Raw genomic sequence first — 20,533 nt, forward strand, 5'->3', positions numbered from 1 at the left:
TAATATGTAGCCATACTATTTATATCTATAGATGTATTCATCCTGCACACACACTTGATACTTCCCTATATGACTTTCTATTTCAGGGTTTCCAAATGTAATCGGGTGCATTGACGGCACCCACATTCCTATTAAAGCTCCTTCAATGAATGAGGGAGACCATGTTAATAGGAAATCTGATCATAGTATCAATGTGCAGGTAAGAACTGGATTTTGTGTCCTTCATTTTTTGTCTTGTTAAAATCAGTAAACTCATTACAGTTTTCCACTTTTCAACCACAGGTAATATGTGAGGCAACCCACATTATTACTAATGTTGAGGCAAAATGGCCAGGATCTGTGCACGATGCCAGAATTTTCCACGAGTCATCATTATGCCAGACATTTCAGCAGGGTATGTTTCGCTTTATGAAATATTGTTTTTTTTCCTTTGCACTATATTTGTGTTGTACACTTGAATCATTACAGGACAGTACAATGGTTACTTGCTGGGGGACAGAGGATACCCTTGTCTGCCCTGCTTAATGACATCCTACCCTGAACCACAGACACGCTTTAACCTGGCTCACAGCCGAACACGGGCCAAGGTGGAGATGACCATAGGGATCCTCAAGTCTAGGTTTCAGTGTCTGCGTGGGCTCCGGGTCAGTCCAGAGAGGGCATGCGACATCATAGTGGCTTGTGTTGTGCTTCACAACATTGCCACTATAAGAGGAGAGAGCCACCCTCCTTGTATTGAAGAAGATGGCCCAGAGGAACCCCTACAGATTTTTCCATACAACAGAGATGGAAGACTTTTGAGAGACAGGATTTCTCAGAATTACTTTTATTAAATTGTGTGCACTGGTCTGCGGTGTGGTTCATTTCTTTATTTCCTGAAAAACAATACACACAATATACACACATATATACATACATACATACACACACACATTCACGTTTAACATGCAACAGATTAATAATCACACAAGTTCTCACCTTAAGGCGATGCTCCAGTAATTCTATTTCTAATGTTGCTTTTTTCATGGATAGCCTTTTCGCCTCCATTTGAAGCTGTATAAGGTCCGTCTCCATGTCACTTTTTCTTATTTGTTTTTGAAGATGGACCTTATACAGCTCCTTTGCTGGCAACTAGGAAGCCAAAAATAATTAAATGAATGAGATTCTGTCAGACAATAACATTAAAATATGGACAACTGCACATAAATTCTTACACTGCTTAGATCGTGCATTGAGGTTGAAGGACCGTCATCTGTGGGCAAATCCCCAGGTATGTACTGTGAAAGGACAATGACAGTTTGTTACTCTAATGTAAAAAGGGGGCATGCATTATAATGGTATGCATCATACCTCAGTGGATCCACCAGCATTGTCCACTTCTGTCACAGCAGATGTGGTCTCTTCATCGTCATCTTCAACCTATAGAGGAAATATGCAAGTATACATTATCTGGCAAAAAGAAACAAAATATCTAAAAGCAACTAAAGGTACCTGACAACAAAACACTTAGAGCTGTGACAGACTGTGTCCTTTCTGTAGGGTCCAATAATACAATCCCACTATCAGTATCTATAGGAAAATACAACCCATAAAATTCTCAATATTATCAAAGAAAAAACCAAAAATGCAGGAAAAAAACATGTCACAGTAATACAACGAGGCACACAGTAGCCTACACAGCATATGCAGTTCAATAAAGTCAGCCTGCATAAAAACATGAAGCATGTTGAAGAAGCCTTTAAGTGACAGAGATAGTAATTTATTAAGTCATAGAGTGAAAACAAATCATAGTGGTAAACTTACATTTCACCATACTTGTGGTGCATGGTGTGTGTGACGAAGTGCCCCCTGGAATGCCAGCAACCACTGGTCGCCCTTTATTAAGGGACAGAGCCAGCTCCTCAGATGGGGTGAGGGGAGGTGGTGGTGGGCCCCCAGCCAGTTAGACGGGCTTCAGCTTGCTTTCTATTAGCTACATGACAGACAGAATATACTAAATCGTGTTTAATCAATAGTTCAGTGAGCGTGTAATCAACTATTACCTTTTTGCAGTATGTTTCTATGTTTCATTTTGACTTGCCTCAAAGTTCTTCTGCATCCAGACGGATTACACCTTATTAAATAAGAAACCATATATTCCTAGTCAATACACATTGTTATTTTAACCTAAAGAAATGAATGGCAGGAAAAGTGAATGCATTCAAAGTGATTGAACAGTGAAAAGGGTGCGGAAGGGGTGTTTCGTTATTTTACAGTATAATAAAAGGGAGGCGATGTCAATTTTGCAATTTAATACACTCACGCATTTACTCTGTCCGTTATTTTTTGCCAAGCCAACTCTCTTTCTTTAGCCGATGCAGCCGTATTACTTTTTTTCATTATGATAGGCTTGAATTCTTCAAACGCCTGCATTAACACCTCCAACTCCACCTCTGTGAAACATGCCGCTCGCTTTTTCTCCTTGATCTTCCATTTGGACTCGTGAAATTGGCGATCCATTGAAAACGTCTTTATGTATGCATGGTGCACGCGCATTAACTCTGGGTAACCAGTAGGTGGTTGATTGAACTTACTCTTCTCAGGTGTTTTGGAACCGACATACTCATGGTATGCGGGTTTGGGGTAAATCAACCCAGAGGTTATGATTTACCAAATGATAAGTTAACCAAGCTTTCTGGAATACCCCCCAGGATGAATGCTAGATGTGTTTTTATTTAGAAACAGCCAAAGTGTAGTGAAGGTCGGACATCTTTAGTGTCTCTCGTGGCTCCACTCCTCCTCACTCCACTCTTCATTGTTAATCATGCAGACGAATGGATACTGATTTGCACAGTTGATGTCATTCCAGCCACCTTGAACTGAGAAGAAACACAAGAAGAGAGGTGAGGACAACACTAGAGGAGCAGCAACTCACAAACTCGCTTTGAGATATCAGGGACCGGAGAACGTCGCCATCCCACCCGCCAAGTACCTGAAATTTGGACCAGGAGTCAGCGTGCTGGTAGCGTGGTGGAGGACATCGGAAGGAAATTCTCAAGGCCCAGCCGCCTGGTGTTACACCGTCACCAATGTCAGCAGGCATTGACGGCAAGGGGCCTCTTCAGCAGTGTGGGTGTCCAAAAAGACCACTGGGGACCCCCACAGAGCTTCATGAAATGAGCAGCTGGATGACACAACTGAGTCTCCACATGCTGAAAACACGCAAAACACCACACAGCACCTGATCAGCTCTCTAAGTGGGCCTGAGGGGTCTTAATCTGGGCTGGCCAAAATGTGATGCCAAGCGTTGTGGGCACTCGCAGGGTGGGTCAGCTCACCCAGTTTATAAATGAGCTACGTGTGACCCATGAAGGGTTTTGTTGAATGACGGCTCGCTCGGTGCCAGCTGAACTGGGGTCCACCCGCCATTTCCTAATCCATTTAGTGCTGCAGAGCCCATCCCAGCTAGCACAGGGCACAAGGCAGGTGCAAACCCTGGGCAGGGCGCCAGTCCATCGCAGGGTATTAGACTGGGCTCTGTTTTATCAATGGCCGAGTTTGATTTCTTTTTTGACCTTTTCATTGATTAATTCCTTTCCCATCATTCCCTGGGGTGGTTAAAAGATGAACACCTTGTGAATGTTAGCAACTGCTCTAGCGGTGCCACCTGATTCTTCACCTCAGGAACAGACATGAGCATCGGGCACAATGGCAAGATAAGGCCCTTTGGCAATCCTTCCCTTTGCAGTAAGAATATAAATTTGTCTTGAAATGCGGCCATCGACAGTACAATAGAACAGCAAACACACGCAGTCGGCTCCCAATGGCAACGTACAGACGCACACCAGACATCTTCTGAATATGGAGGAGCAGACACAGCTGGAGGTCACTGCCGCCAAGTGAGGTCTGAGCAGACCCTCAGTCCAGGGCTTCATTCAGCTCCTCCAGTGCCCACCCTGAATGCTGGATGGCGTCGCGTTCATTAGACTCGTGTGTTGTTAGCGTGTTGAGCCGATTTGGCTTTGCTGACATTTGTGACTCACGTGAGGATCAGATCACATGGAGGACCTTGGAGTAGAACTGAGTGGAGTCGTGTAGGGTGGTCCAGAAAAGCAGTGCTGTGTGGCCTTGTCCTGTGAGATTAGACCCTGATTCTCATGTCATGTTATGCCACCTTTGCTCTCCGGTTTTGACCTTTGCCCTGTTTGCCCGTTTGTCCCTCTCCTGATGTGCCCCTCATGTCTTTGGTGCTGCCACTCATAGCACAATAGCAGTGAGGACCATCACTTGTAACATCCTGTTATCTCAATATCATCCACCCTCATTATCCTTTGTTTCCACAGTCACAGCTGATTCTGGACCCATTGGCACACCATGGCATGAGTTCCCACGTGTTTTACGTTGATCTGCAGGTTCTCTAATGAAAAGCTTTCTAAAAATCCAAACACATGACCTCCCGTCCACCTCTCTGGCTGACTACTTTTTACTTTTTTTCCGATAGAATTCCAGCTGAATGTCTTTGGGATGCGAGGAAAAAACACACACAGGCTGTGACCAGGCTGCAGTCTGCCATGCCAGTGTGCCCCCCATAAAATGTAATTCAGCCATCCAAACGTTATCAGGCCTGCTTGACGCCCATCTACACACATGGTGACCACCCCTGAGCGTGGAGCCAGTCCATCAGAGGGCCACCAAATGCCACCCTGCTACCCGCTGAAGAACAGAACTTTTAAAAGACCTCATAAGTTGAGCTCGGGGTCTCATTTATTCTTTATTTTTTTTTATTGGTTGAGTATTTGATATTCAAAGGCTGATGATTTCTCTCTTATGAATCTCACACTGAAACTCCATCTTCGTCTCTTTATTCTCGTTTTATTATTTGTGACGCTCATCACGTCCTAACAAGCCCCCTGGTGGCCGCCCTCCTGCTCTGCCAGTCACAAGTCGACACAGTGACAGTTAGATTTGTCTGATGTGCTCGGTGCTTCAGAGTGTGTTACACGGGGGTCTTTAGGACGGTCCCACATGTTGCTGTCTCACACACACACACACACACACACATTGCTCTAATTGTATGCTGTGCTCAAGTGAAGCACAAAAAGACCTGAGTGACCCCAGAGTGCCTCACAGCACTCCAGTCCTGTGCCAGGTTACCCCTGGTGTGGCGTCCCGTCTGAGCAACACGTTGAATTGAAATGACAGCGGCCACCATTGCAGTGGTCATCTTCATCAGCCCTAAAACAGAAAGCACGGCTTACCTAGAAAGTTGGTGTGGAAGCAGTGCTCAGTGCCACCGACATTGTTGGGTTCACCCGGATTCCAGTTTGTAAAATCCCACTGGGACCCATCTGTCCAGAGCCATGATGAGGCCTGCAAAACACCAGCACTGCGGTAAGCAATGGGACCCTCACTGCAGCAGGACTGCACTCCTCTGCCATCTTAGAGCTTACAGCCCCCCAGGACCACAAAGATGAACAGACGGGAGGGCAACTTACCTGCACAGAGTTGGAGCCTCCGAGCCATGAGGTGGGGCCAGAGGAGTCACTGCTCCTAATCAGACTGGTGATGAACTGGTTATCACCGCTGCTGTGGAGAGACGCCAGGTTTCCTCCAAGGCTGACACAGTAAAGCTACAGGAGGGGGTGACAGAGAGGGTCCACGTTAGACCAGCATGGCACACACATCAGGAAGAACACAACAAAAACTGGGGGCTGTCATGGCACCTGGCAGCCATTTTATTTTTGGAGATTTTGTAAGACCCCTGAGGCAGCAGCTCCCCTGCATGATACTTGGAGTGCATTTTATTGAAAGCTTTCAGACAATAAACTCTTAAAAGGACACTGTTGGTCTTAAACTGACCACTGGACAGTCCAGCTGTGTCACTGCCTGTCCTTTGTCACATTAAAGTGAGGTGCCACCCAACTTCAGACATGAGGTCTGCACAATTGTGAAGGAGTTTCATGTCCGTTGGGAATGAACAATAAGAAGTCCTGTGAATGTCCACATCTGAGAAGTTGCTGGGACAGGCGTAGCACATGGTGGGCACACATCTCACGTGCTATTGGGAGGTGGGTGCCTGGGTGGTGATCAGTCTGTCAGCTTTATACAGTTATGGGTCGGCCTTGCTACGTCCAAGTCGGTGGGCTTCGGTTGTTGTGCTGTCGGACATGCAGACGTATCAAGGTATCCCAAAGGTATCACGTCCTAGTGAGCTGAATGACTTCCGGCCTGTTGCTCTGACGTCACATGTGATGAAGACCATGGAGCGGCTGCTGCTTCATCACCTGAGGCCACAGGTCTGCCGCACCCTTGACCGTCTGCAGTTCGCATACCAGGAGAAGGTGGGAGCGGAGGATGCCATCATCTATATGCTACACTGATCCTTCTCCTACCTGAACAGAAGCAGTGGTGCTCTAAGAATGATGTTTCTGGACTTCTCTAGCACCTTCAACACCATCCAACCTCTGCTCCTTAGAGACAAGCTGACAGAGATGGGAGTAGACTCACACCTGGTGGCATCAGTGGACTATCTTACAGACAGACCTCAGTATGTGCGTCTCGGGAACGGCAGGTCTGACATTGTGGTCAGCAGCACAGGAGCCGCAGGGGACTGGACTTTCTCCGGTCCTGTTCAGCCAACATACATCAGACATCAGAGTCCTGCCACGTGCAAAAGTTCATTGACGACACTGCTATTGTGGGCTGCATCAGGAGTGGGCAGGAGGAGGAGTATAGGAACCTAATCAAGGACTTTGTTAAATGGTGCGACTCAAACCACCTACACCTGAACACCAGCAAAACCAAGGAGCTGGTGGTGGATTTTAGGAGGACCAGACCCCTCATGGACCCTGTGATCATCAGAGGTGACTGTGCAGAGGGTGCAGACCTATAAATACCTGGGAGTGCAGCTGGATGACAAACTGGACTGGACTGCCAATACTGATGGTCTGTGCAAGAGAGGACAGAGACAACTATACTTTCTGAGAAGTTTGGCATCCTTCAACATCTGCAATAAGATGCTGCAGATGTTCTACCAGACGGTTGTGTTGAGCGCCCTCTTCTACGCGGTGGTGTGCTGGGGTGGTAGCATAAAGATGAAAGATGCCTCACGCCTGGACAAACTTGTTAAGAAGGCAGGCTCCATTGTAGGCACGGAGCTGGACAGTTTGACATCCGTGGCAGAGCGACGGGCGCTGAGCAGACTCCTGTCAATCATGGAGAGTCCACTGAACAGGATCATCTCCAGACAGAGGAGCAGCTTCAGCCACAGACTGCTGTCACCATCCTGCTCCACTGACAGACTGAGGAGACCCCACACTATGCGACTCTTCAATTTCACCCGGGGAGTAAATGCTAACATTACTCAAAGTTATTATCTGCTTTTTTAGTTATTTTTTTTTTATTTTTCATTTTTATTACTATTTAATTTAATATTGTTTTTTTTTTTTGTATCAGTATACTGCTGCTGGATTATGTGAATTTCTTCTTGGGATTAATAAAGTATCTATCTATCTATCTATCTATCTATCTATCTATCTATCTATCTATCTATCTATCTATCTATCTATCTATCTATCTATCTATCTATCTATCTCATCTGAAGGCCTGTGTGTGTCACTAGTGTGTGTCACTGTGTGTGTCACTGGTGTGTGTCACTAGTGTGTGTCACTAGCCGAGTGCTTCTCACTCTTTGATATTTGCTGTTATTTTTTTAGCGGGTGTTAATATTATTAGTCATCTGGAGCTCCTCACTCTTGAATACGCCACACAGAGTCGCCCATCAGTAAAGTGTCGGTGCCACAGTTCATTCCTGCCTGTCCTGATCTTGGTCTCTGTTGGCGGTCCTGGCAAGACACCATTTTACAGTAAAGTGTGTTCTTTAGAATTCAAAAAGGCAATTAGAAGGGACAAAGGAAATTTCAGGGATCCTGTAGAAATGAAGACTTCAATCAGATTGAAATGTCAGGCTTTGAATTGTAATCTTGTAGCGGTACAAACGTTTAGAGGGTTGGCGTCAATGGCGATACACCCTGAGTCGTGGTGCCCGCTAGCTCGTTTTTACACACAGCAGTGATGTTTACAGGCTGCACTCATGCGGGTGGCCGGTGTGGTGAACTGAATGTTTCCAGTAATTCTTGAAAACAACAGCTGAAAAAAAATAATGTGGTCAACTCCGCTGAATGTCCACCTCCTCTGTGTTCAGGCCGTGGAGGACTCCGTTACTGAGCTGCGTAAACGTTTATGTTGACCACAGCATGATGCCGCTGCCAGCTTGTGTTGTACTCTGGTATTGATGTGCTTCTGCTTTGTGACCGGAGCGTCATGGCACATTGGGTACTCACATCATGAGTGGGGTGACTGACGTCCATGATGAGCAGAGGCCCTTCAGAGATTTGTGCCCGTCTCTATCACCATCTTGGATACACGGCACCATCTGGCATCACCATGTAGTTAAATTGCTGCGGGGGGCTCACCTTAATGTGTGACGTTATTTTCACCCAACATGAACGTGTCGAGTATAAACCTGGCTGACAAAGAGCCTGGCAGAACAAGGAGTACGCAACAGTCAGCGTGGGCTCAGACGAGGAGCTTGTGTTTTACCAACACGCTGGAATTCTATGAGGAAACAAGAAAAGGATACGACCAGAGAGGAGCAGATGATGTGATTTATATCTGAAAGCATCTGATAAGATGCCACCTGAGAGGGTGGGCATCAAACTAAAAGAAGTGGCAGATAAGGGTGTGCTGTGAACATGAGGGCAGAATTGGCTCAGACGCAGGAAGCAGAGGGTGATGGGGCGATGAACCACAGGATTGGCCGATGTTATGAGTGGTGACCAGCAGGTGGCAGTGCTGGGGTGGCTGCTATTTTTAATATAAATAAATGATTTAGATAGGAATATAAGGAACAAGCTGGTGAAGTTGGAAGATGATACCAAGACAGGTGGACAGGCAGATCATCGAGAATCCACTGAATCATCACAGAAGGACTTGGACAGCAGACAGTTTGGGCAGACTTGTGGACGATGAAATTTAATGTCAGTAAATGTAAAGAATTACACGTAGGAAGTAAAAATGTGAGGTCTGAATACACAATGGGGGTCTGAAAATTGAGAGCCCACTTTAGGAGAAGGATTTAGGAGTCGTAGTGGACTCAAATGCCAGGCGGTGTTGAGAAGCCATGAAGAAGGCTCACAGACTGTCAGATTATATAGCGCCTTGACGTGTGGAGTACAAGTCACTGGAGGTTCTGCTCAGGCTTTATAACCCACTGGTAAGGCCTCATCTGGAGTCCTGGGTGCAGTTTGGGTCTCCATAAGACATAACAGCACAAGAGAAGGTCCAGAGAAGAGCAACAAGACTGATTATGGGGGGCTACAAGGGGTGAGTGATGAAGATTAAAAGAGCTGAGCCTTAAGGAGATGAAGAGGAGACCTGACTGACTGAAGTGTTTAAAATGATGAAGAGCGTCAGTGCAGTGGAGTGAGACGGTGACTTTAAAATGATGTCATCAAGAACACGAGGACACAGTTGGAAACACATCAAGGGTAAAAGTCACACAAAAGTTATGACGTCACACAGAGAGCCACAGACTCTTGTAATACGTGACCAAGTAGTGTGGTGGGCACGAGGTCTATAGGGACCCCCACACCTTGACTTGATGTTATTTTGGTGGACTGGCGAGTTCTGATGGACTGAAGGTCTTGTCCTCGTCCACATTGATCTCACATTTTAACCTGCAAGTCTTCTCTGAGCTTCCCTGACCTCTCGTCTTTCCTCTTCACTCCTGGTGGCTCCATTCATGGCAGCCCCATTTCTTTGTGTCATTCCTTCTCATTTTTTGTTACGTCATCAAATTTCAATCAAAACATCAAAGTATTTTTGAGATTTTGGGGTATTTTTGTTTTTTTTTTATTTTTTTATTGTGTTTTTTGCCCTAAATATGGACTTATCCAAATGCCCTGTCTTTGTGGGCACCTACTGCCCTCGATGTGCCATCCTGCCAATTGTCAGCTTTTTAACTAAACTGTGAGTGAGTGAGTCAGTCAGCTTTTCACTTTATGTACACTGTGTATATATTCAGACTTTAGTATTATTTGAATTTGAATTTGGGGTCTTTTTTGGGTTTGGGGTCCACTATCTGGTGCAGCCTTTCTGCTCTTAGGATCGTCTGCCCCAGGGGGTCTGCTCTGCTCGTTGTTAACTGTCATTATTGGGATCAAACTAAGGGAGCAAATCAGTAGGAGAGGACAGCGGTGAAGGAAAGCTAAGCACTTCACGCCAACGCAAAAGCACCAAATGTCTCTGAAGTGTCAAATCCCACCGCTGGCTGCAGAATTAGGGGGGAGGCAGGCAGTGTGGCACAGCAGTTAAGACCTCAAACCCTGAGGCTGTGGGTTCAAATCCCACTACGGACCCTGTGTGACCTGAGCAGGTCACTTCACCTGCCTGTCCCTTTAACCAAACAAATGAAACCAATCGTCTCTCAGATGTTGTCAGTCACCTCAGATAAAAATGTCAGCCACTCAGTAAATGAGATCAGTAAGAGAGAAAGTGAAGGAAACAGAAAGCTGCACACACCGGGGCGCCCAGGACTGAGCCGGAGATCCACTGGTGTTGTGTTCACGCTATGAACAGTCGCCTTATGAACGAGTTCTCAGGAACAGATACGGTTTGTGGAGCAGACAAAGTGCAGCCTGCAGCTATGGGCTTTACAGGTCGCCATCTTCTTCTGCTCACTTCATGTCTTCTGCTCCCTTTGTTTGTCTTGTTTGTGTGTAAATGTGAATGTGTGAGTGAGGAGGGACAGAAATCTGAAAAGAGCAAGAGAGAGAATGAGAAAGCAAAAGAAGGACGATCCATAATGCAGTGCAAAGAAAGTGACTGAGGGGTGAAGGTACAGCAGAATGACAAAAAAATCAAAGGTGCCAACTGGCTGAGGGGGGAAAAAAACACACGCGTGCCATGAAGGAGATCAACACGGAGCACAGAAAAGTACTGGACTTGTTCACAAAGCACATATTAAGGCAGCAATGACATTCTGTCACACCATTTCCAGTGTCACTTACAGCCCTCACGACGAGACATTACCTCAGCGTCAGTCCAGGTCTTCTGCATTGGGAAGTATTGGTAACAATCGCTGAAGTAGCTCACCCATCCATTCTGAATTAACTTATCAGGATCGGGCTCACCTGAAAATCAGAGACCACTGCTTAATGAAGGCCATTGGATGTCATTAGAATTCTATACATTTGCAAGACCATTTGACCTGAGACCACTCTGTATGCTAACTGATGGCTGCCACCCCGTACCATGCACGTTCAGCATGGCGTCAGCTGGCACAGCTCACATGATTGAATGACCAGAGTCATCTTCAGTTCCCATTTCATCAACAGTGGACCACTGCTGGTCTCTCAAAAGGTCTGTTGATGGCACAGGAGTGACGTACTGTTTGTCTCCCAGAGAGGCTTTCCACAGCCTTACTAGTCCACTTCTGCACTGTCCTTATGTGTGGCTGAGTTGATTTCAATTTCTGTGTACGTGAGAGGACAAGAAATGCCACGGCATGGTCACAGTTGACCAAAAGTCTCCATGGAATGTCATCCTAAGCCTCTGAGATAGTGACAGAGAAGGGCCCAGAGCTGCTCCTGCTCCAGTAGCACATTTCACCAGCTGCCTATACGTGGGAAACTCTGACACTCATTTAGTGTCGTCAAGCTTTATCTGATTTGTACTTTAATTGTGCTATTATGTTTGTAATTGTGTTTTCCGTATATTTTTATTTGATAATTGCCCTTGTCTCCTACATGTGAAGCTTAATAGTGTGTGGTCACCTAATTGTGCAGCTGGCATACTGGCCTCACCCAGCAAATGCTTAAGATGAAGTGACAGTTCAGATGGCAACTTTGGGCTTCCTGGCTTGTGACCTTCACATTTATTTATAAGGTACTCTGATTGGATTGCTTGGAAATATTGAGAGAATACGCAGGAAAGGAGCGATAGATAGAAAGAGTGAGTGAAAGGCTAAATAGATAGATAGATAGATAGATAGATAGATAGATAGATAGATAGATAGATAGATAGATAGATAGATAGATAGATTGTACCTTATTTTACTTTACTGATTCCAATGAGAAGTTCCTTTCTCACTTGCCTTGTTTGTAGAATTTCTCTTCAAATCTAAAGATACTTTGTTTCGGTTTGAATTTTGGCTGACAGGACTGAGGCCTGCTCTACGTGTTAAGGTCAGAGTGAAGTTCTCGTTTTTGTTGTTTTTTTGTTGTTTTTTTGCCTCCTTTTTGTGATATTTAGGTGCCCGGATCACAACATTTAGAGGCCTGCATTGTTGGATATCGAATGACTTACCTGTAACTGTGCTGATGATGAAAGTAGCCAGCAGCAAGCCGAGTGTTGCAGCCATTGTGCTCAGATTTCTATAAAAGAGAACACATAAGATGAGTCACTAAAGGTGCCAGAGCGTGTTTGAAGACCACACAGATGAAGCAGAGGAGACCCCTGAATATGTGAGGTGACGTGTGGCTCCTGTTTGTCTCTGATAAGCTGGTCGCTCACTTTTACCTTTCTGGTGGGCCGCAGCCCCTCTGGGTGACGATTAAAGTTACTTTTTCATGCTGATTTCAGATTTGAGCTCAGAATTTTTCTGTCACCTTTAGTTTTTGAGTTTTCCTAACATTCAGTATATAAACTCTGATTAAGGTGTACAGGTTTATAAAGTTAAATTCAGGGTTAAGATGCTTTGTTACTGCTTGTGAACTTTATACAACTTTCCACACTAAGTTCAGATTTATTAAACACACTTTGTTAAGGAAGTAGAAGTCCAAATGGCCTCAGAGTCACATGTGTTACAGTAACGAGGTCTGCAGTTGATTATTTCCAGACTCCATTTTGTTGTCCTGAACATGCGGAGGAAACACAGAAGGCGCAGATCAACACTCGCCAGCTGGCTTGGCTTGACAAGTGGACGTATGTGGTGAGTTTTTCAGCTTCTCCTCCGTGTCTGATGGCCTACAATGTGAAGTGCCAGTGCGGCAGGAGATTCTTTAACGTTTACAGAAGGCGAGTCGCTTTAGGACACAATGTCACGTGTCAAATGTATAACAGCAAGTTTGTGAAGACATCACTTGGACTTGAAAGCCACTGAACTTATCCTTTAGGCGACGTCTTCATGAAGAATTGTCTGATTATTCGTTAAAGTCCTGAGTGTTGAGACCCGTTCATCTCTTTTATTTTTGACATATGATTTTTGTTTTGTGTGTTGGTGATTCTGATCCTTTTGGCTCTGAGCCTCATATCAAATGTTCTTTTGGGGACATTGTGACATTCTGGAATGTCAGGACATTTCCTGGTGGGCTGGTCGAGTTGCCATGTCAACCCTTTCAAATTCTCATAAATGAATGCACATACATTTAATAAGTCCTTGAACAGATGGCCTGTCCTAAATATTACAACACCGCTTCACGTGAAATCAAATCTAAACTGCACTTGACAATGGACAGCAGAGATAACAGAAAAGTGGTGCAGAGAGAGAGACGAGATTAAGTAATAAAAGGAGGACAGAGCAGACAACAAAGACCCAGTCGACGTTTGTAATCCTGCTGTCCTCGTAGAGCGGACTGGTGGCTCTGTGGCTAAGGATCTGCGCTGCTATCAGGATGGTGGCCATCCTACTCCATTGGGCCCTTGAAGGAGGACCTTCACCTGACTGGCACTCCAGAGGTGCCATACGAGGGCTGACCCTGCACTCTGACCTGCAAAGGTCACACAAAAAGACGACTTCCTCTTGGGGTTCAATACAGTGAACCAAAAAATACACAGCAGCAGTTTGTAATCGCTCTCTGTGATTATTCTGCGTATTTCTTCAATGTTTTCATCAGTTTAGGGCTTCAGACTATGCAGAGCTCAGCTTTTTGGGTTTGTTTTAAATTATCTTCTGTCTCGGTGGGTCGCCATTTTATTTTCCTGACAGGCAGACCCTCTCTGAGGAATTTTATGAAGTATTTGCTAAATGTTATGAGGACGCCTTTCCTGCTCATTAGCCATCGTATTTTAATCCACTGTGCTCTTAAACATAAAGATAATAAAAGTGTAGAATGTGTGGCGCTGCGTTGACTTTCTGTATTTGAGGCCTTATGTCCCTATTGCTGTGTATTCAGTCGGCTCAAGCAGCGCGCAGTACGCCTTTTAAATACTTTGATTCATAAACTCAACCTCAACATCAAAATGGCCGTCTTACCCCTCACGTTGATCTTCTCTCTCCCTTTATCACCCCTTTCTTCCAAGTATACTGCCATCTAGTGAACGCAGCAGGAACACCACACCGATACTCCTTCCTTACATGACAAGAAGGTTTAGGTTCTTCATATGAGATCACGACAGAGAAAACTCAGATTTGTATTAGTACTACAGATTCTACAAGGCCTAGCAAAGTAAAACAAAGGCTAAGTGTCCCCTTAAGTTTGACAGAATAATTGAACAAGATTAGAAAATGTGATTAGCATAACATGGTCAGCAATTAAAGAGTTCATATGTTTAGCTAGATGTTTCTAGTAAGTCTGTTGATATTTGGTGGGGAACAAAACTAAGGGTTAATATTTGGATGTAATTTGGACTTTTAATCAAAATGTAACACAGGATTATAAGCACCTGCAGCACTGCCAGTGGAAAGTCCGTCCAATTGAAGCTTTCTTGGTTATTAATTTTAATAATTGAGAATAATAGAGTTTAACACAAAGGGAAATTCACTGACTATGAGAAATGATATTAAACATGAGGGACAGTCGAGTGCTTTAGGAGTAGGACACTCGGGCAGAATGTTTAAATCTATTAATGTGAAGATTTCCTTTAAACTTAAAGACTCTCGAAACAAGAAAAATGTACCATTTGTTTGACTATTGTTTTCATGAAGGATGTGAATTTTATTGTGTAATAGTAATTGATACAGAAGGATGGAACAAATGTGAATATTAATGCATTAGGATTGGAAACAACATCAGGACACAAATTGTATGACATTGGGTTTTAAGATTTAAACTTGATAAGTTAGATACAGAGTATGGTGCAGACCTTTAAAGTTTGTACAACACAATATTAGGAAAATGAAGTTTGTGAGATAGTGCTAACAGTGATTGTAGGAACTGGGGTACTTAAGGCCATATTAGCAGAAATAGTTGGTGGCAATATGGGACAAATAATTAACGGTATGGCTTTGTGGGCCTAAGTAATACAGAAGACAGCAAAACAAAGTAATAATTCATCACAACAGAAATGGAGTGTGCAGTTTGTGAAAGTGGAAAGCCCAGATACAAACTAAGGACCCCAGCTGGTGGCAGAAGACTTTAACATCAATAAGAGGCATTGGGAACAACCCTTGCAATTTGAATGTGACCGTCACATGAGCCAGTGGCTTGAATTAATGAGAGCAGTGCTGACATCTTCTGAAGGGAGGATTGACACCAACTTTCAGCACGATAGCCGTATGCTTTATGGAACAAAAGTGAGGACATAACTGAAGACCCCAGCTGGATGTAAACTGGGCAACGTTGTGGATGAGAGCCTGAGAGGGTGAGTGCGGCTGTGTGTGTAGGGACTCTGATCTCTGGTCATTGTTATACATCATTGGTAACACAGAGACATTTTGAAATTCTCAGGTAAATAATATAAACCCTAAACCTAATATTAAATTATCTGATCATATTTGACAAATAGAGGACCAGGTACACTTCTGTGAACTAAGATAGCTAATGTTTGTTGGATGATAAGAAGGAAAACAAATAGCTGACAATGTTTTATCATCATACTTAGAGGTTAAGCGATTATGAGACCTAAATGTGAGATTTAGAGTAGAAGCCATGTAATGCCAACATACTCAGATGAAGACAAAGGACTTTGATACGTGATATCATTTGACTTTGATTTTCTATGTTACTGTTATTGACTTTATTAGCTTTTATTATCCATCCATCCAACCCGCTACATCCTAACTACAGGGTCACAGGGGTCTGCTGGAGCCAATCCCAGCCAACACACGGCACAAGGCAGGAAACAAACCCCGGGCAGGGCGCCAGCCCACCGCATATTAGCTTTTATTGCTTTATTTAATTTATCTTTGGTATTATTAATGATTTTCACTGATTTCTGTTATTCCCCAAATTCCCCTTACCAGGGATCTTTAACTTCATTTTAGCCCCAAAGGTGATGAGACATATTTAGTATACACATGTGTCTTATGCAGGTTAGGAATAGTTACAGCAGGAAACCAGTCCTTAGAGTTTTAATTGGGACTTTAAGAAGGAAGGGAATGTGGAAGAATAATTTTAGGACAAGCATAACATGGCATTCAACTTAAAGAAATAACAGAAAGGGTTAATAAATGTCAGCAACCTTTTCAAGCACATCAGAAAGGCAGATGAAGGTCACGTGAACAACCAAATGTACTGAAAGACGACTAAGAGATGACCAAGAAGTCAGCAGATGTCCTGTAAACCACCAGAATGGACAGTCGTTACAAGCACAGAAATTTCAAGGGCGGTGACTCAACTCACAGGTATAAGAAGAGCCAGAATAGAAGAGAAGAGACTTTGATTTTAAAAGTCATTTGAGTGTAAACCAGTGACCAACCTGAGTAACACGTATGTATGTAAAGTCAGCAGTTTATAAAATGGACCTCCAGTCTTTGATCCTCTGATCATTCTGACCAGACTGTAACAGACGGCTCGCGTCTGAGGACTCATTAAAAGGTACAATGAACAGATTCTCTCCTGCCTGATTACTGACTCACTTTGTCCTGTTTGACGATTCATTTCTTTCCTTAATTAAGATGTTCAATTTCTACCACAACATGGCATCCAGGTGGACACACAGAGACTTACCCTTTCATTACGGTGGAATCGGAGTATTTTCAAGTCAGTTCTGAAGCCCTCAGGTTGCCAATGTAACGATGTTAAAGCTGCTGAGATGTGCTCAGATTTTCTTTTTCTGGTTACGATTCTCGCTGTTGTGATCTGAAGTCGTTTTCTCAGGTAGCCCTGTTAGAAGAGCATTACTGTCATCAAGTCAGCTAAACAAAAGCAGGATTTCATTCCTCAGCATCTTCAATGTTATAAGACTTTTAATAACTTCTACATTGCTCCTTAAATGAATAAATGAAGTCCTAATAATCTGCTGAATGTGCGACTTGAAGTTCAGAGTGGAGTTCCTGATTCCACCTCCACTTTTGCCTTGACTGTTAAGGCCATGTCATCAAGTTTAAGTTTATTTCTAAGATCCTCACTATTTCCATTTTTGCCAACAACTAAAGCTGAAGCACTAAAGAGATGAAGATCACTGGTCAGATACAACTTGTAAGCCTGCCATGTCTTTGGTCATCGGCTGTCAGAGTAGCCGGACACTCCATGGTGGTCACACTAAAGTACAATTCTATCAAACACAGATTGCTTTTCTATTACTGCTGTTGGTAATTTTCCAATGTGACACATAATGGGGTCGGGATTTTCAATGAGAATAAAGTTCAACAACCAATCAATGAATAAAATCAACAGGTCGTGAACAATAACTCCTTTGAAGGTTCTCACCGAGTCCACGTGTCTCATGGCAGATGAAGAATTTAAAATGAAAGAACAGGAGTGAAGCCCTGCGGTGGGCTGGCGCCCTGCCCAAGGGGTTTGTTTCCTGCCTTGTGCCCCGTGTTGGCTGGGATTGGCTCCAGCAGACCCCCGTGGCCCTGTAGTTAGGATATGGCGGGTTGGATAATGGCTGAATTCTGTTAATAATTACTCACTGTGACGGAGCGGCAGTGCTGATGCCTCGCAGTTGAGAGTCACGACCTTTGGTGTTCCCTGCCTGCACTTTGCGTGTTTTCCTGGTGGGATTCCACAGTGGGTTCTGGTTTCTTACCAAGGACATGATGGTTAGGGATTTGAGACACTAAAATGACGACAACTATGTGTGCTGTGGTCACCTTGCGATGAGCTGATGCCCGTCCAGGGATTGTTTCTGCCTCGTGCCCAGTGCTTGCTGGAATGGACACATTGATGGATGTAATTATTAAACATCCTTTTCAGAGATATGGCGGTAACGTGTCCTCGGAATTTAACGGCTGTTTCAGGCAATTCACAACTCAGCGAAGCCGGACGTTTTCTCCCCGTAATGATATCTCGCGCTGCCACCTGCTGGAATCTTCCAGTATTACGTAAAGTACGCGCGCAGAATAAACAGCACCCTGCTTAGTAGCGTCCACAGGCACGCGCATCAAGTCGCGTGAAGGATCAACTTGGCCGGATTGTGTGAGCGCGTGTGTGCCCAGTGATGGACGCCACGTTTGATTCCTGTGCTCTGGGCCGGGCAACCCTGAACCGAATAAGAAAGTCAGCAAATGACGGAATTGATATTTGGGTGCACAGCTCTTATTGAATTTCACTCCAATACGTTTGCTTTGTGGCACAGGCAGGACCAACGTGATTTGACTGCACTTATTCTGCTCGTTTTTCTTTTTTTTTTTTTTTTACTATTTTTCTGCATTAAGAGTAAGCGACTTACAAAGAGCTCTGTTCGGCTTACCCGACCGTCTAAACGCTTCTGCTTCACTTGTCTAAAGACCCCCAAATCGCTGACACGCCCGCTGCCGCCCCTCGCGTCATGACGTCACGCACGCGAGCAGTCCTATTTGTAAATATCAAATTTTAAAAAGTTGACATCTAATGTTAAAAAAAATGTTAAAACGATCCACCATATATTTAAGAGGGAGACACGTGCCCTCTCCCGGTCCCGCCCACTCCACGCGCCTGCGCATTTATTCGGAGCGATGAAGACGGCGGATGAGATTCGCGCAGGGAGCGCAGCGCACCGTTTGAGGTGATGTGAGCTGCAGCGTCCGAGCACGCGGAGCTGACTGATAATCTGATTCCGCCGATACGAGCGGCGTGCCGAGCGGTGTGCTGCCGTCCTGCTTCATCAGGTGGATTTGTCTGATAAACTTGGAAATGCAGAAGAAGTTCACATTGTGCGCTCGTCTCCTGTCCGTCTCCTCCTGCACTTCAGGATTATAAACTCAGGCGTCTCTTTGCGTACATCCGTCACTTTTATAAGATCATAGACGATGTGCCTGATGTCACTTTGTCTCCTGTTCTCGACACTCGCAGGACTTTCGCTCATGAGGATTGTGTGTCAGCGGTGTGAGGAGAAGAAACGTCCCTTCTAGAAAATGAGGTCCTGCTTTGAGGATGGCCCTCCTTGTAGGAGTGTGCAGAGGCAGCAGCGCTGCGGGGTCCTTGTTCTGATGGCGTGACTTCGCTTTTAAAACCCTAAAGGACATGAAGGCTTCTCTGTTGGAGACAGCGGACAAAGTGCAGCTTGAACTGGTTTGCTTTGTGCCGCCATAAATAAAAGGGAGACGTCTGTGTTTGAAATTGGAATGAACTGATTTTGTGGTTTTCTATTTTATTGTGCAATTTACGTTTTTTTAGGAAATACAAAATTCAGGCGGCCTTATTTATATTGTGTTGATCGATGAAAGTAAAAATAAAGTTTATGGCAAAAGATTTTATGTACAAAGTTTCGTACCGTCTTCACAGGTTGATATCTGATGAGTCAAACCGTAGAACTGCAGGCGCTCGTCTCCTTCATGTTTGTATGCGTTTGCCAGCCACACAATAATAAATAGTTAGCATTAATAAATAATGTGTGCCACCCGTGAATGTTTACACAGTAAAAGTCCTCGTCCACCTCCAGATGCCACCCAAGCCAAGCGCTCATTTAGACTGTGTGGCCCCTAAACTGCTGCCATGTCCCCTTTGGCTGCTTGTCATCCTAATCCGCTGTCACCGAGTCCTCCTTCACTCCTGAGTCTCTCCTGTTCCCCTGGCATATTGTTTTCTGCCATGTTTGATATCTTTGTGTTTTATTGCTTGTCTCCCTGTTGTTCTTGCTTCATGCCACACACAGTTACGCTCAGCAAATATTCTCTTAAGTTTGTAACTTCAACACGGAGCACATTTGTTTGTCACATTGTGGTGAAGTTTCCTGGATGACAGATAAATGTAAAGTGGAAATGATTCACTGTGCTGGCATTGGCACAGACATGCAAGGTAAGGGGAAGCAGGTGAGTGTCGATGGCACCTGTGCAGCCACCAAGACAAAAGGTTTGGGGCTGCCACCTGTATTGATTCCTGGACGCAAAATTGAGTTCAATGGCGTAGAGGTGTGTGTAGGTTTGAGTCCAAAACAGAAGCGATTGGCTGGCACAAAGATGGCAGCTATAAAGAAGAGCGGAGGAAGTGATGTCATAGGGCCAGATGTCATAAGGGCCAGGTGGGACATCCGTAACTGGTCTGAGAGAGAGAGAGAGAGAGAGAGAGAGTCAGTGCCCTCCGCCACCTCCTGGTCTGGCATGGCATTACTTCTGTTCAGGCCCTTAGCTCCCTCCTATGCACACGTGTGTGACAACGAGCTCCAGACCGAAGTCTCACAGGGTGTTTGTTGTTCAGGTCTGGGGCCAGATTCTTACCATCTGTAGTCACTCACCATGTGTGATGCCCCT

General features: G+C 44.7%; 1 protein-coding gene and 1 long non-coding RNA gene across 3 annotated transcripts in view; both read right to left on the reverse strand.

Annotated features, from left to right (window-relative positions):
- Positions 1-18,003, reverse strand: part of LOC120542890 (lectin-like) — a 28,270-nt gene extending 10,267 nt beyond the window's left edge. Inside the window, exons 1-6 of one of the 2 annotated variants that reach the window (XM_039775608.1) lie at positions 17,777-18,003; positions 16,869-17,024; positions 12,346-12,413; positions 11,071-11,171; positions 5,475-5,609; positions 2,943-5,349 (exon numbers count right to left, since the gene is read on the reverse strand). In XM_039775608.1, the coding sequence (XP_039631542.1) occupies positions 5,215-5,349; positions 5,475-5,609; positions 11,071-11,171; positions 12,346-12,413; positions 16,869-16,876 (447 nt within the window). In that variant the 5' untranslated portion in view covers positions 16,877-17,024; positions 17,777-18,003 and the 3' untranslated portion in view covers positions 2,943-5,214. Of the gene's footprint in view, positions 1-2,942; positions 5,350-5,474; positions 5,610-11,070; positions 11,172-12,345; positions 12,414-16,868; positions 17,025-17,776 lie in introns of those variants that run through there. The other variant, XM_039775607.1, reaches the window with a different exon arrangement.
- LOC120542891 lies at positions 806-2,435 on the reverse strand. The gene is made up of 4 exons (XR_005636250.1): positions 1,351-2,435; positions 1,215-1,277; positions 979-1,131; positions 806-875 (listed from the first exon to the last, which is right to left on the reverse strand). It is a non-coding gene; the product is annotated as an uncharacterized LOC120542891 (long non-coding RNA).
- Positions 18,004-20,533: the final 2,530 nt, after the last annotated feature.

This window comes from Polypterus senegalus, chromosome 13, assembly GCF_016835505.1.
Source record: "Polypterus senegalus isolate Bchr_013 chromosome 13, ASM1683550v1, whole genome shotgun sequence".
Taxonomy (NCBI): domain Eukaryota; kingdom Metazoa; phylum Chordata; class Cladistia; order Polypteriformes; family Polypteridae; genus Polypterus; species Polypterus senegalus.